Source organism: Neolamprologus brichardi, chromosome 10 (assembly GCF_056152115.1).
Source record: "Neolamprologus brichardi isolate AB-2024 chromosome 10, ASM5615211v1, whole genome shotgun sequence".
Lineage (NCBI taxonomy): Eukaryota > Metazoa > Chordata > Actinopteri > Cichliformes > Cichlidae > Neolamprologus > Neolamprologus brichardi.
Window position 1 is genome coordinate 26,438,409 of NC_142113.1, and position 18,679 is coordinate 26,457,087.

The 18,679-nt window shown below is 39.6% G+C and overlaps 1 protein-coding gene across 2 annotated transcripts in view; it reads right to left on the minus strand.

Moving 5' to 3' along the window:
* The window catches only part of zbtb16a (zinc finger and BTB domain containing 16a), a 137,900-nt gene that overhangs the window by 51,713 nt on the left and 67,508 nt on the right, over positions 1 to 18,679 (minus strand). The window contains exons 4-5 of one of the 2 annotated variants that reach the window (XM_035905341.2): positions 2,391 to 2,429; positions 290 to 376 (exon numbers count right to left, since the gene is read on the minus strand). In XM_035905341.2, the coding sequence (XP_035761234.2) occupies positions 290 to 376; positions 2,391 to 2,429 (126 nt within the window). The remainder of the gene's footprint in view (positions 1 to 289; positions 377 to 2,390; positions 2,430 to 18,679) is intronic. The other variant, XM_006785089.3, reaches the window with a different exon arrangement.

An 18,679-nucleotide genomic window follows, 5' to 3' on the forward strand; every position in this document is an offset into this window, starting at 1 on the left:
CCTCACCATGACATGCATGCAGATTTGTGAAAATACACAATAAATAGACTGGGAGTGTGAATCACGAGGATCAGAAAATTCAACGTGATCTCAGTTTTTCTCATTTTTTAAAATTGATCTGATTACTTGACTTCCTTCTTCCCTCGCCATTTAAAAAGAATTTCACTCCCTCCACCATGGAGAACAGAATCAGCTGGAGCTTTCAGGACAAAAATCAAGCAGAGAAGCTCATAATCTTTCTGTTTATGTGCACGGTCATGATGACATGTCTGCGTGTGTGCGTTCATACCGGTGTGGATCTGCCGGTGAGCCTCCAGGGATTCTTCTGTCTGGAACTGGGCGCCACACTGGTCACAAACGATGGCCTTCTCACCAGCTGGACAAGAGACAGAAAGTGGATGCTTATTACACACACTGAAAAAATATGTATATGAACTGGTGAGGGGAAAACAGGGTTAAAGCTCAGATGAGACAAATTAAAGAAATACATTTCACTCAAAACTCTGACCTGTTTATTTACTCTTATATTTTTTGTTGCTTTACACTTAAACACATTAAGATATGTCAGCAATGTAAAAGCTTTGTTTTGTCCACCAGGGAGCACTTTATTCCAGTAATTAATTAAAAGATTTCCCAATTATGTTTGACCATATATTTGCTAATATGCTAGTAAAAGGTATTTCAACTAGTAAAACATTAATAACTGGCCTGAGAAAGCATTGGTAAGGCTCAAATAATCACGTTTTAAGTTTACTGAGGAAGTGGAGAGGACTTGAATGAATGAATATTGGTTTAAACTCATTTTAATTACATTCATCTTGATGCATATCCTGTGAGAGAATTACTTAGTTTCTTTTTCAGGTTACAAATGTTATCTATATGATTTGGCTATAGATGCTGAAAAATGACTGATAATGTTTTTTTCACATTATTCTATAAAGACCTGACTGTCATTATTTCAGCCTGTCTTTTTTTTTTTTCCAGAATTTAGATTCATATTTTTTCCACATCTGATTGATTAATGAGCGGATTGTACGATATAATTAAGCCTGCAGTACAATTAGCGCTATAACTTGATGAGTCAATCTATCCACTTTCACAATGGTCAGCTTCTGGTCCAAATTGAATGAATATGCAACAGAAGATGTCATATCCTTTTCTGACTAATGTAGTCTAATCTAAAATTAAGTTGATTGCCAGCGATTGTCGAAACTGCAACACTAGCGTCCTGTACCAAAGCAGCGAAAACACTGACAGAACCCATATTTGGAGGAGAGAGGTGAGGTGGTGGCTGGATCATACGGTTTGAGTAGGGTTAGAGAAACATAATGGTTCTTGTGAAATAGAGCCTTTCACAGCCATATGCTCAAAAGGCAAACTCTCCCATCTGTAACAAGCTTACTCTAAATTTTCCTGGTTACAAATCCCGCCCAGGGGCCTTTCTGAAAAAGATGGACATTCCATGTGCGAGGTCACTGACAGACATGACAATCATTTTAACCTTTTAAAAAAATCAGCTACTATTGTTGTTTTCTTTTGAGGTCAGTCTTTTGGGGTTTTTTTTAGCATATTTATGTATACTTTATTGATCCCCATGGGGAAATTTCTCTCTGCATTTAACCTCACTCAGTGAAGCAGTGGGCAGCCACCAATCTAGCACCCGGGGAGCAGTGTGGAGGGACGGTACCTTGCTCAGGGGTACCCCAGGGTAGCTGTTCAGGGGATTCAAACCCCCGACATTCCAATTATGGGGCCACCAATCTACCTACTGAGCTATTCCTGCCATTACATTACATTAGAAAAATGGCTAACAGTCCATGTTTAGGTTTAACACATTGATGAAACTGTCATTGTAACTGTCATACATCAATTATCGTATAAGCTAACTTACGTATCAACAGTGGTTGTGCACACACATACAAATCGCATTGGCTTAGTAGACACACCTGCCATTAACTTGAAGTAGGCTACTGACTCAAAATCATAAAGTTGTTGTCATGTGCTCTTGCTGTTTTGTTGCTCCGCGCTGTTAATTCAAGCAGATCAAGTAAGTAGCCCTTGAGCCGTAGTCTAAATTATCATGTTCACCTACACTTTGTGAATGTGTACAACCTTTTACAACAACTTAAAAAAAAGGAAAGAAAAAAAAGCAGGAAGCTGGCATGTACACATCCAGTGTTTTGTTGAAGGGCAAATCAGATCAGGCTCCGGCAAATGAATTTTTATTGCTTGGCAATGAGCACCATACATGCAACACACTTTTCACCAGAACACATATGCACACACACGCAGTTTAACATCTGGATGTTGTGTGTACAGAATGACTCTACGTGTGTGTGGGTGTGTGCCTGTTTCCAGTGCAAGCACAGAGCAATCTCTACTGACTAGACCTTGGTTTGTTCTTGGCACAGCCTCCTGGGTTACGACACCTCCAGAGAGAGAGAGAGAGAAAGAGAACACAATGAAAACAGGAAGCCAATTCTTAGATGACAGAAAAAAAAAGTCAGGGAAAGATGGCTTATGTGGTTTTGCAACCACAGTGACATTAGGGAACGGCCTGTACTGTAATAAACCCTAAAAAAAAGGAGAAATAACACGGACCGTACACGACAGAGTGTGCCTGCCAGAACATGCTTATGCAACAAGTTATGCAAAAGATGGTACACTGAGCGTGACAAGATCATAAGCCACTGTAATGCGACCTATAAACGCTGGCATATCCTGCATTCATCTGCAGCATCACAAGATATATTTCCATTTAACTACTTGTGACTAAAGAGAGTGAGCCGCGGAGCAATGTCTTCTTTAATTGGCTGCATATTCAAGAGGCGTAATTTGCTGTTTGAGCGTATGGTGCGCTGGTGTCGAATGCACAGATGAGCATATGGCCGAATTAGCCGGCAAAAGCATCCACTTAACCTTTGAGGAATAAGACATGTAGTGGAGGTGTAGACAGAACACTCCCCACCCCCCAAACACCCCCACTGATGTTCCTGATTTGCATTAATCGGATAGCGCCTCTTTTGCTTCTTTAACTTCTGATTCATTATCATGGAAACTGTAATTATTATTTTTACAGGCTGCGGTTGCTCTGTTAACCTTCCTTGGACTTTTTCCTCTATTGATTTGAGCTCATCGATTACCCTTGCAGCGAGCAACTGAGACAATTTTATGAAGGCAACTTCTGACTCCAATTCTATCATATGCTGTTGAGAGTCTAAACAGAGCTCAAAGTAAATACACATTCATGTTTTTACATTAGATATAGAAGCCTGTCCACCACGTGCATGCATTACATTAGTTATCATCATTTCAATTGAGGTCTTAGGTTTAAAACGTGGATTTTCTTCCAGGTAGCAACAAGGCTAAATTAAGTTCCCTCATCTAAGAAGTAAGATAAGTAAGTGAGCGACACAGTTTCAGTTTACAAACTCCCTACATTCATTACCAGGTGCCCCTCAACGGCCAATGGGCTTCTTATATGCCATCAGACCAAAGTGCGATTGTGCGCTGCAGCTTCCAGATGGGAGTATGTGTAACTGTGCTGCTGTAGATCTACTGTAAAACATGTTATTTCATAGGAAATGTGAAATTTGGTGTTCACTGATGTCTGCAAGGTAGTCAGCTTTACACTTGCATAGTAACCAGTAAGTAACGATTTCGCCTGAGAGACAGTGGTGCAGCACTATAACCACTCTTCTGGGAGGCCAAGAGGCGTGTGCTAAATGGTCCAGGGATAGGATTTTAGTGCAGGGCATGCCCCTGCTTGTGGCACAAGGACATAAATTGTCAGGAAATGCCTGCATGGTGCCTTGCTTCAAGGAGAATGGACTTGTGCGAGGTCAATGTAGGGCAAAGGGGGGTGGAAAAGTGGAAGCACAAGAATCCAGGGTACACACCGCCAGGCAGCCACCCAGCCAGATGACCGTCACTCTAGTTAGCCAGCTGAGTGCTAACGGGGGGCCCCTCCACTTGGTAACAGCCTCCATTAGCCATTTTTGGTGCCAAATTAAAGTGATAAATCTTGAGGCCCCCTTTGATCACAAGAGAGTGAACTTGTTAGTTAGAGGGAGAAGGGAGCTGGGATAGAGGAGACACACACTGTTACCCTTGTGATTTGTGTCCTAAAATAATAAACTACTGCCTTACCAGGGGGGCCCATTCAAATCCTCACTGTAGAGTCTAAAGGAAAATTCTTTTACCACCGAAATGATCTTGAGCTTTAATTTAATTGAGTCATATTTTAATTCTCACAAAACTAACAAAAATGATGGCATCGTAGAGAAGCTCAAAGGGGAACATGTAAATGAATGAGCACTCACAAAATAACATGATGTAAATAGTTATCTGTCAGAAAATCTAAAAGATGAAAAGAGGAAGAAAAAAAAAAAGGAATCTCCAAATGCCTAATCTGCTGTTAGCGGGGACTCCCATGTTACTTTTCCACAGATTCAGGCTTTAGCTGACATAATAAAAGTTGCACAACGCATGATGGGTTGGTGTGTGTGTGTACATGTGTGTGGGGAGATGGGGATAGAGTGGTGATCAGGTGCCACATGCCGCTGAAGCCACTTCCTTTTTCACTTCTCTTTTGTCAATATTGCACAACTGCTGTTGCAGAGCAGTTTGGCTCAGTTATTTCATAATAAAATACAGTAAAAGAGAACAAGAGAACAGAGCTCCGTGCCCAACAAGTAAGCATCCTACAGTGCCCGGCAGCAAATACTAAAGTAATGGTTCCACATACACTATACGCCTAATCCATCTTATCCCACAGATAAAGGAGACTTCCCTTCAGGTAGTGCTTTGTTGTTTTCCAATAACCTCTTGGTACGCTGGGCACATTAAATTGGCTATTGTTTCTGTAAATGCATATTCTAGTTAGAGGAATGTACATTTACAGGCTGAAAACCATGCCATTTTATTTCAATGTATTCTTCCTTGCTGGTGCATTACTGGGTATTTAAGGTGTCTTTGTCCTTTGCTGAGGAGTTTAAGTTAGAGCCCACCTTCTATTAGATTGGTATTTTAGATGGTCAAGAGCACTGGGTAAAAATATATTTTTATTAAAAAAAAACAAAAACAACAAAAAACAGAAAATCAAGTTGGGCCCAACATGAAAGTCAAGTCAAGGAAAAAAAAAACAAAACAACTACTAAATCAACAGTGTTGGGAAGGTTACTTTTAAAATGTATTCCATTACAGAATACAGAATACATGACCCAAAATGTATTCTGTAACGTATTCCGTTACGTTACTCAATGAGAGTAACGTATTCTGAAGGTCCGCGGCTCCGAACCGTAGTAAAGGGACCTCTGGCTAATATGGTGGGTTTTGTGTCGGGCTTGTAGCCGAAAACTAGCTTTACTTTGTTGTCTGGGTCAACTTTGCTAGCGAGAGACAGAGAGAGGCGTTGAAAGGCTGCTCCAACGGAACTTATTGTTTTTGGAGGAAAACACGAACACGGTGTACAGTCGAGTCTTAATAGCTTACTTACAACTGGGCTCCTCAGGCACTCTTCTTGGCTGCAGTGGTTATTATTATATTTACATGCTTCCAGCTCCCGTTTTTGCTCAAAGACAGCTCGTACTTTTCCTTTTTCTCCCTCCCTCGCTCACAGACACATAACGGGTATGGCAGTCCATTCTCCCTGCAGCACGGACTACGCTGCCTATGATGCTACATTCTTTAGAGCTATACCGGTAGCATTCTGCCTATTAGCTTAGCACAACAACAACAAAAAGGCCTCTCTCACCCAGGAAACACGCAGAGAGAGAGCGTCACCCTGTAACCATGGCAACTGTAACGCTGCCGCCTGGAACAACAGAACGTAGCTGTCAAACAAAACCCAAACAGTCCTGACGCGCGACAATATGAAACAGGGAAGTACCGCCTTGTAATCCATTTATTTCAACAAAGTAACTGTATTCTAAATACCACCTTTTTAAACGGTAACTGTAACGGAATACAGTTACTCATATTTTGTATTTTAAATACGTAAGGGCGGTACATGTATTCCGTTACTCCCCAACACAGTAAATCAATAACCTATATATATATATATATATATATATATATTTATAAAATCAAGGAGTTTATCTGTATCTCAAAAACCTTTTTTTTAAGCAAGCACGTGCAAAAACACACAAAAAGTAAACATCCTGAGTCGGCTTAATGTTCCCATAATGCTTGCAAAAACAATTTCACAAATCTTCTCATTCATATTTTTCTTCACTGTTTCTCTGTTGTGTTCTACACTTTAAAATTGTGGTTACCGTTGTGCCTACTTGACTGTAGGTACTTAAGGGTGTTTCACTTACAGTAAACTTAGTGGTTATGGGTTTCCGTAGCAGTGACACGGTCGTCATCGCATGTAGATGTGTTGAAGACCGTGGATAAGCCCACAGCCTTTCCAAGAAAGCGATGGTGCGTTCCCTTGCCTGTAATTTCCCCTGACATGCTAAGTGCTCATTCTCCAATTTCCCTAAATAATGTGGTGATGGTGTAATGTTTTATTTGCTATTACACTCATTCCATGTGAGCATGAAATCTGAGTCTAATATGAAAACCATCGTTCTCTTATGATGCTGAGGAGGAGGAAAGTAACCCCACTGCCCATCTGGGTATTTATGGGTGTGATTAACGTATTTGGGTACAGCAGCACACACACAACGCACATCGCCACGCTCACATCATCTAGTTCAGCAATGTGATCTCATAATGCCACCATTCAGAAGCTCTTCTCATTCAAAAGAATTTGTCAGACACAGAGAGGCCTTGTTTGTTTGGGCTGATAGTTCTGTTTTTCCTGCAGCAGCAGAGGAGCTTTTTGTTTTTGTTTTTTTTAAAAAAAAAAACTACATTCCCACACTTGACACTTACTTGTTGTCCCAACCCACTTTCACAGGTAGATCATATATGCTAAGATTGCAACAGATGGCCCCCCCTTTGGGGATCGCAGTCTAAACAGAATCTTTCATCAAAGACAATCACAGAATTAAACATAAGAGTTAGAGAGTCTGTCTGTGCTCATAGCAATGTATGAAAAAAAACAAAAAAACAAAAAACTAGGCCACAATGTTGATACCAGAGTTTAACATTTCATCCTGTATGGGAGATAAAGAAACAAATATTTTTCTTCTGTAACAACCACTGGCCATTTTGTAATGTGATGAAGCCATCAATCTGCCCGTTGCAACACATGAAACAGTTTATCTATTTTTTTCTTTCTTAACTAAATAGAAAAACAGGATTAAACGAGCAAGTGTTTAAAAATCGGCAAAGTCATGCCAAGTCCATCTGTTTCCTGCAACACAGTCATGAGAATATCTTGTCAAAAGGCCTTACATGACCACTTGCATGAGTTGGCATGACACTATTTAGCATACACACAGACAGACGCACACAACACATACTTAACAGTTTAACAATGGAGCTGTGCACAGAGAGTTCTGTACAATCCAATACATGTAGCAACAGACAACTAAAACAAAGCCACAATAAACAAACTGTTCAGCTATGAATAATTTACCAGATGTCTTTTTTAACTTGACTGCAGTAAACACAGTAGTATCAGCAGTTGTATTAATAGTGCAGACTTGCAAAAAATAACCTGTGGTAATTGTACACACATTGGTCACCGCGTGCGCAAATTATATCAACACTTGTTAACGTCTCCTTTCAAATTAGAGGTGTCACTGAGCTGGAAAAGACATGGCTGCATCCCTGGAAAACAATAGAAGAGATGGTGCACACTAGGTCGAGTGTAAGAGGCTGCAGTCTGTTGCAACAACCCCCCTTTAAGAATTTTGAGCCAACTGGGAATCCCTATACTCCCGCACTGATGGATTGCATGGAAGCCTGTAGAGAGCGATCTGCACACAGAATCCAGCTCGTCCAATTTGCATACGCGCCAGCCTCGCTGTGCATGCCACGTTACAAAAATTTGGTGATGGGCAACCAGCTGAAGCACTACCAAAGTGCACTGTGTGTCAGCAGCTATGACTTTTGGCGTGCACTACCGTGTGCAAGGGTGACAACGGAGATAATATACCAAGCTTCGTGTTAGCTAGGCATGTAACAATTTTGGAGTTCCCTGACTTTACACCACATTTCTCTAAACGTTATCGTGGTTTTACTGACTTTAAAGGGCAACAGTTATGCTTAGACAATAGCATGTTTGTCAGACTTTGTGAAACTACCTTCTAATTTGAGCATTTTTTTTCAGCTTACCACAACTATAATAGTTTATTGAAAATGTCAAAGGAACATGTTCAGGTTTTCTCAAGTTTTAATATGAAAATGATCTGCTGGATTCTAACGAGAGAAGCTTAATCTGGAAATCTATTTTGTATGCTCTGTTAAGCAGGTATTGCCATCTGGCCTAAAAAGGTGTCTCAAGTAAAAAATCCCCATTAGAGCACACATAGAACGGACCACAGTGACCTGAAAAAGTTAGGTTAGACATTAAAAGCCCACTGAGACGTTGCAGTGCCCAGAAAGTCTTCTAGGATGGATGACCCCCCCCCCACACACACACAAAAATAGCCGTAGGAAAGTTAACTTGACATGACATAATCTTACACATGATTTTTCACCCACTTTAATCCCCTTGTGCAACATTTGTTTGCATGACATACTTTTCTGTATGCGCACATATTTCTGCTGGAAGTGTCTGAAGGATCTTTTCTCAAGAGTCAGAGAGGCTAAATGGGAAATTAAAAAGACTAATTACAGTGTATATGTCGATGGCCGGCCAATATCACACTCGGTGGGTTTTTTTAGCAGTGTAAACAGGGCAGGCGAGAGAGCAGAGAGGCAGATTAGGGAGGCAGAATGTGTGTGTGTGTGTGTGTGTGTGTGTGTGACAGAGGGAGGGAGGCAGACAAGCACAGTCACCAACAAAAACATAGCCTGGCTGTTCACTGAGCCTACATAAATGGCTTACGTAAGAAAGTACTCTCAGTACCAAAAAACAGCAAAAATCCATAAACACACACAGACAGCCCCATTCGCCCCCTCCCCCCACTCCCGCACACACACACAGAAACACATTCATACGCACATATTGGTCTCACCACACTTCCGAGGACTTACATTTATTATCACAACCACAAAAAAAATATTTCTGCTGTGTATTTTTAGATTTACACTGTTAATCTTAACCTTTAAAAATAAACCGAAACGTTGGCCAAAATGACAAAATATCAACAAGAAAAGAAAAAGGAGATTTATTTGCAGCATCTAAAACGCAATCAGGTTCTCACACACACGCACAAATAGCACAACAAGTATACACGCATTCATGGGAACACACACAGACGCAGTATGCTGTCAGAACAATGAGTACAGACACCACACGCTCTCTCATCCCCCACTCCCTCCCTTGCACCCTCTACCTTCAGCGTTATAACGAGCTCTGCTGTACAGTTTTATTTACACCAACCTCTTATCAGCAGTACAGCAGCACACAGGCTGCCAATTGGAGAGGACAGGCCACAGTACTGCCTGTACCCTGTAGTGGAGTAGGTGTATATCGCCATGCCCCCAGCACGTTTTTATCAAGGCTTGGAAAAAGTCTGGGCTTGCGCCAGGCTGCCTCTCAAAATAATAAAACACACTCACACGCAGGCACACAGAAACAGGATGAGTTGGCAATAACGCACCACGACTATAAGCACAACAGTACACAGGTCACACAGCACGAGTACAGCTAAAAGGGGTTTAAGTCCTTTTAACAATCTTTTTCAGATGCAGGCATTATGCTACATAAATATTAAATATGAAGGCCTCAAGGTGAAAAAGATGTAAACACAAAAATTGTAAAATTGCCATCACTTACAGTACAGTCAGAACTGAAACCCTGAGTTTTGCAGATGATGTGATTCTGTTTGCCTCATCAAACATGATTAACAGCATGCACTGGGGCAGTTTGCAGGCATATGTGAAGCAGCATGGAGGAAGTTCTCCACCCTCTCCACCTTCACGTTTTGTTTTTTGAAAATAATGGATTGCTCCTTCTGGGTTGAGTTGCCTTAAATGCTGGAATTTGCAAATCTCTAATGTAGAGCGTGAGATCGACTGATGGACTGGTAGTCATGGCAGGTGATGTGCTCCACAGAGAGCCAAGTAGAAGAGCAAAACTTTGGTTTCACCTATAAGGAAGTGACAGCTCCCATAAAGGAACGCTAATCCAATTGTAGCAGAGTGGCAAAGTACTAAAGTTAGGACAGAAATGCCATTAGCTAGATAAACTTGCAGATTCATGGGCTATATGGCCTAAATTACCCTCAAGTCTTGAAGCCCTCTTGTTTGCTAATGGGACAAATAAGAAGTGTGGAATCTGCAACAGGACATGAGAAGACAAATAGCTATAGTAGTAAAAGGAACTGATATGGTGTAATTACAAAGTGTACCTAGCAAAAACCAAGTAGCTGTACACGGAAAAACTTAATGTCCTAGTAGATGATATTGCACTACCCATAAAACATGCACTGGTTCTCACAAGTATCAAACAGACTTACACAGGCAGAAATGACTTTATGGTGTGAGCAAACATGGCAATATAGATAAGACGAGATATTCTATGGGAGGTGGAGGGGTAGACAAGCCATCAAAAGCGCAAAAGCGAACATGTTTGCTTTCGATGATATTGTTATCGACGGAAAGGAAAAAGAAATCAAAGGGAAGCGAGAGAGCACGAGGAAGAGAGAGGGAGAGAAAAAGGAAGCAGATGAAGACAGAATATTCAGGTCGCATTTGACAGCTTTACGGTCTGTTGCGCCGAATGGGATGTCTAGGGACGTGGCAAAGCAGACAAATATTGACTTGCAGCGTGTTTGCATGCACACACGTACACAAGTGCACGCACACACAGACTGGGAAAATACACAATACAATTCCACACGAAGCCTCTAAATTCAGCCCCCCTTCAAAATGGATGAGCTCACATTGCAACATCAGTCACCCTTGTTTTTTTTTTTTGCCAAGCTCAACCTCTTAATCCATTCTGCCTGCAAACCAATTTGTTTGTCCAGTAGGTCATAGACAGTTTCCTGCCCTAACTGTTCCCTGTTCTCATGTACTGTTTATTTCTCCCTCGCCTTTGTATTACTTTCTCTGAATGATGAAGTCTTTTCCAGAGCTTTCTGCTTCTTAGGAGATTCTGGGCATGTTAGTTCGCCTTTCCCGTATTTGCTTCCTTCCTTGTATTTCTTTCTGACCAGTTCCCTCTACTTTCAAATTGTCTTGACAACAGAGAAACCTGGCTTGAAGTGTGCACTGAAACAAGAGGAGATCAACGCAAGTATAATTTAAGAGTGTTTCTTTTTCATTTAGTACTATCAGATTTTTAGTCAACGTGTCAAAGGGTAGCTAGTATTAACATCCTGGCAACTGATATCTTATTATTTTTTGTTTTTACAGAGACACCACCCTGATTTTGAAGTTTCTGTGTATGTTACTGGAAAACATATGACCTTATTCAAATTTTAAAGCCCATTATGTTCGCTTGATTCCTGTTTAGCGCACTTTGGCAAACGCCCAGAGGTGGCAAAAGTACACACATTGTTCACTTAAGTAGAAGTGCAGATACCTGTGTTAAAAAAAATGCTCTGGTTAAAGTTGAAGTACTGATACAACTTCTTTACTGACGTGGAAAAAGTGTAGACTCTGAAATGTGCTCCAAGTATAAAAGTAAAAAGTAGCTCTTCTACCACCTGTTTTGTGAAAAGCTAACTAATCCGCCACCTGCCAAATTAATCTAATGTAAACTTCACCACAGTACTGCTAATTAACCAGTGTAGCCTGCAAAAAAACTCTGATATTTCCATACAAACTTTGAACAATAACAGTTAGTATTGTATTTTTGTATCGTAATAGTGCAGCATTTAAATTTGTTTTTAAAGACTTTCACAATATAAAAAATCATCAAGCAGAGAACCAATCTGAACAAATCTGAAATTAATTGTGATATTTTGTGTAAGATTTAAATTTCCACTTTATCAAATGTCATTGATTAGTTCTTACCTTTAAAACTACTTTAATGTCCTGTCTCACTTACATCTTTCTCCACCTCTGAGTGAAGTTAGCTCATTCTTTTCTCTCTCTGGGGGATAAAGCAAACGTAGCTAGCGGTTTTATCATAAACTTCACAGATACAGTTTGCGTGTGTGTTGATATTTGTTGAGGTGTTTAAAATGTTGCATTTGAAATTACCTGCCACTTAAAAAATGTTACTCTTTGAGCTCTCTCCTCTTCTCTGTCCTGAATGAGATACTGAAGTACCACAACCACAACTTATTGACACGTGCACCAAAATTACCATTCCAGATGCTCCAGCCCACTTTAACCCCTGAGTATAACACTATAAACTCACTGTGTGCAATAAGCACTGGTGATGGAAATACCAACAGGACTGTCTTGTATGCATTATTGTTCCCACCACTGATGTAATATAATCAATTAATTCCCCTCAAATGTGTTAAACCTGAAGTAACCAGGCTGTTTTGAAAATGTAAGGAGTAGAAAGTGAAGATATTTGTGTGTAAGGAAGTGTAAGGAAAAGTAAAAAGTTATCAGGAAACTAAAGAAAATACGATTCAGGTTGATCCTAGAGGTGAAAGATGTTGAGGGTTTTCGATGTTGCTTTCAACCCCTGTACATTCAAAATGAGAAAAGAAAATGAGGTTTTGACATGTACCCATGTTTCCTGAAATCCTTAGAAATGAGGCTATCTTCAGGGTCTTGGGTGGATGATGTGTGCTTGTGTCGGGATACGTGGAAGAGGATAAAAAAGTGCAGGACGGGAAGCAAGAGCTGGATGCACAGAGGAACCACTGGAGGCTATTTTGGTGTGAAGTGGCAGGAAGTGAATTAGGTTGCCACAAAAATGCCAAAGTGGGGCTTTTCTTACAAGTATCTAGATCCGGTATTAATAGACGCTGTTTGGACAGAAACAAAAGATCTGTCCATATCCATCCTGAAAAAGCGTACAAATGTAGGAAACAAAGAACCTGACAAAGAAAAACACATGAAAATGAGCTTATGACTCATTTATATATGTGAGTGTTTTCTAAGCAAGATTCTTTTAAAACAACCAAAGGGATCAGTTAATATGTGCTTATGTAAACAATCTTCTTCTGTAGCCTAAGAATGTATATTGATCAATAGAAAAAAAACCCATTAGGATTAAATGAGCATTTTCAGCCTAAATAAAGAAGTTGAACACGCTACTCGTGTTTTTTTGGTTAAAAACGCTCACAAAGATGCAGCTTGGATAAATAACCTAAGCCAGATCTGAATTAAAATACATATGAGCAATTTCAGGTGAGATACAGTGAATATTATAAAAAAAACCAAAAACATTTTTTTTAATTTTTATTTTTGTTACGTCCAAATAGCCTACATTGTTTAGCTGTTAGAGATTTCAAGACTGCCACTACTATGCGGCATTCAGCCTAAACAAAGTATATCAGTGCTGGATGTTAAAGTGTTAATTGCACACAATTATATCATGACAATGTTAAAATGTTTGGATTTTACTACTGATTACTAACCATCAAGTAGCAATTATCAGTCTTATCAGTAACCACACCTCATACCAGAACTACATGTGAGGTCAGACTTCTAAATATAATCGATATGGCATTCAGTTCAAGGTCAGCCTATAGCAACTTGTAAGTACCATGCTGGATTAAGTTAATGTGTAACTCAAAATGACTCACAGAAGAGCAACTAAAAGATTTACCAAAGAACTCCACGGCTGCAGAAGCAGTCCATCCACCCATCCACTGAGAATGAGTTACCATGCATTCTAAATTAGACTAACAGTAGCTTTTAAATGATATTGTTAAGCAAGCATACAGTCACAATAATTCACAAGCATTATGTGGTAAATGTAATGTAAAAGGTGGCTGCAAAAGCAACGTTTTCTTTTTTCTTGCTCTTTTAATTCTTCCAAGGGAACTCAATTCTAAGACTTACTTCATCTGCATCTGAGGCTAGAGACTGTTACTGTTAAATTTCCACTGCCTAAAAACGTCAAACTAGCTCCATCACCCGTGACAAGTTTTCCAAATCAGTCCAACATAAAACAGAAGCTGGCAGAGTTTGTCAAATAGCCACCCAGGAGTCTGGATCTTTCCAGTGTGGTCACAGTGTAAGCGGTAAACACATTTATGGAAATGCAAAATTTGACAGCTTCTGTACATAAATTACAAGATTCCAACAATGTTAATGTCAACTTGGCATTGTAATAGGCTAAACAATATAGCTAAAGAATGTCTATATTTAACACTTGTCACAAGTCCAAGGAATCAAGGAAACTTCACTCAAATCAGCTGGTAGCAACAAGTTTGTCAAACTGTACTAGAAAATAGAGATTTGTTTCTTAATTTTCCAACACAATCTTTGTCCATTTGCTTACAAAACCAGTAATTTAGTATTTCCCCATTGAACACCTCTGTGGTATGGGCTAGGAAAAGACCAGTCTGGCTTTAAAAAGATAACACCCAAGCATGCTCTCTCCTTGACTTCAGAGAAATAACCAGTGAGAACAGACTCAGTTTACTGGGCCTGCAGTGTTGAGGCACCTTGGTCTTGAAGTTGGACAAGCCGATAGAGGGACATCACCTGGCTAAGGGCATGCCACTGCCAGCTAGCTCATTTACATACTATATTAGCTTTAGTCCCTGTGTGCTGGGAAGAGAAAACAAGCACAGAGCAACAAACCTGCAACTTTGACCAGCAGTTGAACCCTTACCCCTGCGACCACCACACACTGTTGCTCAGCCAGCTGCTGGGAATCCAGCAATTCACATCCTTTTTACAGTGCTGTAAATGCATTTATAGTTTAAGAGAGGAAGAGATAAGATGGCTGCTGGACTGTAGCAGGAAAACTCATTTTAGCTGTAGTTTGCTGCCCGGGGGGTGCGATTGGTAGACTGAGGTTTAAGGTCATTTCTAAACAAAAAATCTAGACATAGAATTGACACTTGATACCCTGCTTTTTTATTTCCTTCTTTTTTGGTAACAGGTAAAAAGTTTTTGGGGGTTTTTTTAAAGGGGAAAAAAAGAAGACCGGGCTTTCCTGGAATTTTACTGGTGGAATAGGAGACAGAGTATTGCAGGGCTAATATATATACATGCATGCGGAACAAACCTACCTTTTGGCAGAGGTGGGAAGTACTTAAGTAGAATTTTCATGTATCTGTACTTGAATATTTTTATACTTTTAATCTCTACATTTTAAAACAAATATCTGTACTTTCTACTCCTTACATTTTCAAAATGAGCTCCTTGCTTTACGTATAATGGATTTGCTGAGTCTAAACAGTAACACATGAAAGGCAGTCCTCTTTGTGGATTAATCACCGGGTAAAAAGAGATGAAGGAGGCAAACCTGTGTGCCAAAGTCAGGGGTTAAAGTGGGCCGGTGTTTTCATTTATCGATATAAATAAACGACTGCGGGTGCCAATAAGTTGCTGTTGCAGTACTTGGGCAACTAGCTACCGCTACAAAAGAGGAGCAAAAAGCATGAAGACAGTATCATTTTTTAAGTGGCAGGTAGGTTCAAATGCAACGTTTCTATCAGCTCAACAAATATCAGCAGACACACAACCTGTTCGTGTGCATGTTGTCAAACAGTGTGTTGCTAGCTAAAGGTTCGGCTGCTGCATTTCACAGGGACAGAAAAGAAAAAGAGCTAACTTCACTCAGAGATGGAGAAAGATAAGGAGAGGAAGAAGAGAAGTTAGATGTAAAGGTAAGGACTGCTCAGTAGTATTCGAGAAACTGGAAATTTAAAGCTTACATGTAAGTCCTCGTGTTTTTAAATCAGATATTGAGTCTGTACATGTGACATTATGCTTTTTTTCATATTGTGAAACTGAGGTCGACTAACTGTGTTATTTAAAGGTTGCATGAAAATACTCAGCAGTTTAGTGCAGGATAAACAGGTTAGCTTGGCTACACTGTGATGCATTTAAAGGTTCTCCCGACTGCTGAATCCCATTGTAGCCTCTTCCCTATTAATTTTCCTGTTTAGAGGCAAAGTCACTCTACAGAGGAGGAACGAAAAAAAAAGGGCTGTGGTTTCTATATTCCATCTTTTTCCATGTCCATGTTCTACTTAACTATTTAACACTGAGTGCCTTTATTATAATTAAAATTTAGAATGAAATAAAGTTTGTATTCTTATGTATTAATATTAGTTTATCAACATAACAATAACATAACACAAGGTTCAGTTAATGTTGCACAAAAACTGCTCTTGAAAGAGTTACGTATTACTTTCTTTGAGTTTGAGCCCATGCCGATACTTTTTCACTTTTACTTGAATAGAGCTGAATCAGTACTTCAACTGTTACTGGAGTATTTTTTAACACTACTATCTGCACTATGCCACCTCTGCTTTTTGTACTTCAAAAACCTATCACTGTTATCCTGCTCGTTTGTCTCTGCTCTTTTATATGATAAATCAAAATGATACACGAGATGAGAACTTTCAGCAGAAGTTGGTTGGTGGCCATCCCAATGTCCCTCCTCATCTCACAGTCAATACCCTGTAAAGATTTAGTGCTTAGGGCCCATTATTTTCTGCTTTCAAGTCAGTCAAAGGTAACACTGAGTTTATTAAGGTTGGAGACATGAGTGGAAATCAGGGAATACAGCTGGGTAGTAAAACTGTAAGAAAGAAGGGGAACTCTGATTTCTGTTGTGAAATTTTACAGGAAGTGTATACGCTCAGAGCAAAATGTAAAAAAAATTAATGTGCACATGAAAAAAAAAGCATTTTGAAAAGATAATTTCAAATATTTCAACATTTTAGTTACGTTCTCCAGGCTTCTACCTGTTCCCATACAACAGTGTGAAGATTATTTAATTGCTACACATGTGTTATTGCTAAGAAGCCAAGCTGAGCCAAAGAAACAACTGGAGAAAGAAATGCAGAAGACAGGAATCGCTAAACAACAGGAAATACTTGAAGCATGCAGTTTTTTTTTACTGCACTCAGGTGCATTGATTTACATACTTGTTTATTTTGTGATTCCAAAATCCTCTCTTCCACCCTGTTAAATCTTCCACATAAAACTTAATAAGTACTGACTTCAAACGGACAAATTGGATCAATTAGGGAAATCTCACAACAAGAGCTATTTAGGCGAATAAACTTACCTCAAAATACCACAGGACTTGAAGTCATCAAGCCTGCATTATCTGCCAAATGACACCATACAGAGGTTAGTAGCGCTTTTCCATTAGGTCATCTGTTTTTCCCTGAATGGGGTGTCAGAATGAGGATATTATTTGTTGAGTGAACTCAAGAAATGATTAAGAAAATCCCCATGCTAAGATCCTGTCCAGACGAACACCACAGATGACACCGATTTCCAATTAGTTATCATTTACGCAAGCCTGAGATTACTTTTCTCACTGCCTTCCTCAGCTGCTTTCATTTTGTGAGACGATAAAGTTAAAAGACAAGTAAGTTTAATTACGTATATGTTTTTTCATAGATTAAAAAAAAGAAGGAGAAACGTTCCGTTAATTGTAGTTTCTGACTGAAAGCAATTCTAGTTTTACTCTACATTTAATGTAGTCCAAGGTAATCTACCTCAGATCTTGCACTCATTTACATAAAGTGCGAGAAGGCACTATGGTGTGATTGAATGCTATATAAATAAATGCATGGATAAATTTGAAAATGAGCTCTTGTGCAAAAAAAAAAAAAAAAAAAAAAAAAGTAGTTAATCATTTTCCACTTTTTACTAAAGTTTTGAAGTTTTCAAGTGAGGAGTTGCCAGCGCTTCTTCGTCTGCAGACCCACCACATTGTGCACGGGCAACCGCACAGCTCTGGATATAGATACAGCAGAACTGATACTGTAGAGGCAATGACAGCTCTTGGCAGGCAGCCAAAAGTAGGGAAGTGTGTGTATATATGTGTGGGTGGAGGTGGCGGCGGCGGCGGTGGTGGGGGGATACAATCAGCTGAGGCAGAAATAGGCCAAATGGTGACTGTATGGTTCAAAGGGTTCGTCTGTCCTCTCTAGCTGCTCTCTGAGTAGGGCTTTCCCCCTCTTTTCCTGCTATTACTTAAAGCGCCAAGAAATAAATTCTTTTCTGGGCAAGCATCTAATTTAATTTTATTTATTTATAGCATGCAACGACTTTGTGCACTGGGATGTGCCGACCAAATGCCTCTTTAGACTTGCTAAACCACCCGAATAATGCTAAATGCAAAGGGCAATCACATATCCGATCTAATGACTAAAAACCTGATTCATTTATTTTTTTTAAATCAACACATTTTGACATTTTTTTCTGCAACCATGCAAAGTCAGTGAGATTATTTTTGTGACATTTCCATTAGTTGTAAAGTTTTTGAACAATAAAACCAAAGCTTTCTGCATCATTTAACAACCGGTTAAGATTTTGTCACCTTGTAGAGCGCGTAACATTAAAAAGATGAAACTTTAATGACCTGTGTTTAACTGTGCCGCAAAAGTGACAGAATATAGATGGTTTTCTTTGTGCTTTTTGATCTTTCAGGAGCCGATTTCCTCACTTCAACCAAACGGATGGAAACATCCTCGGTTTACATACAGTAGAGTTTCTTTTCTTTTTTTTTAAAGGTTTGGTTTAAGTCTGAAAGTAGGTGACAGTTTGACAGAAACAT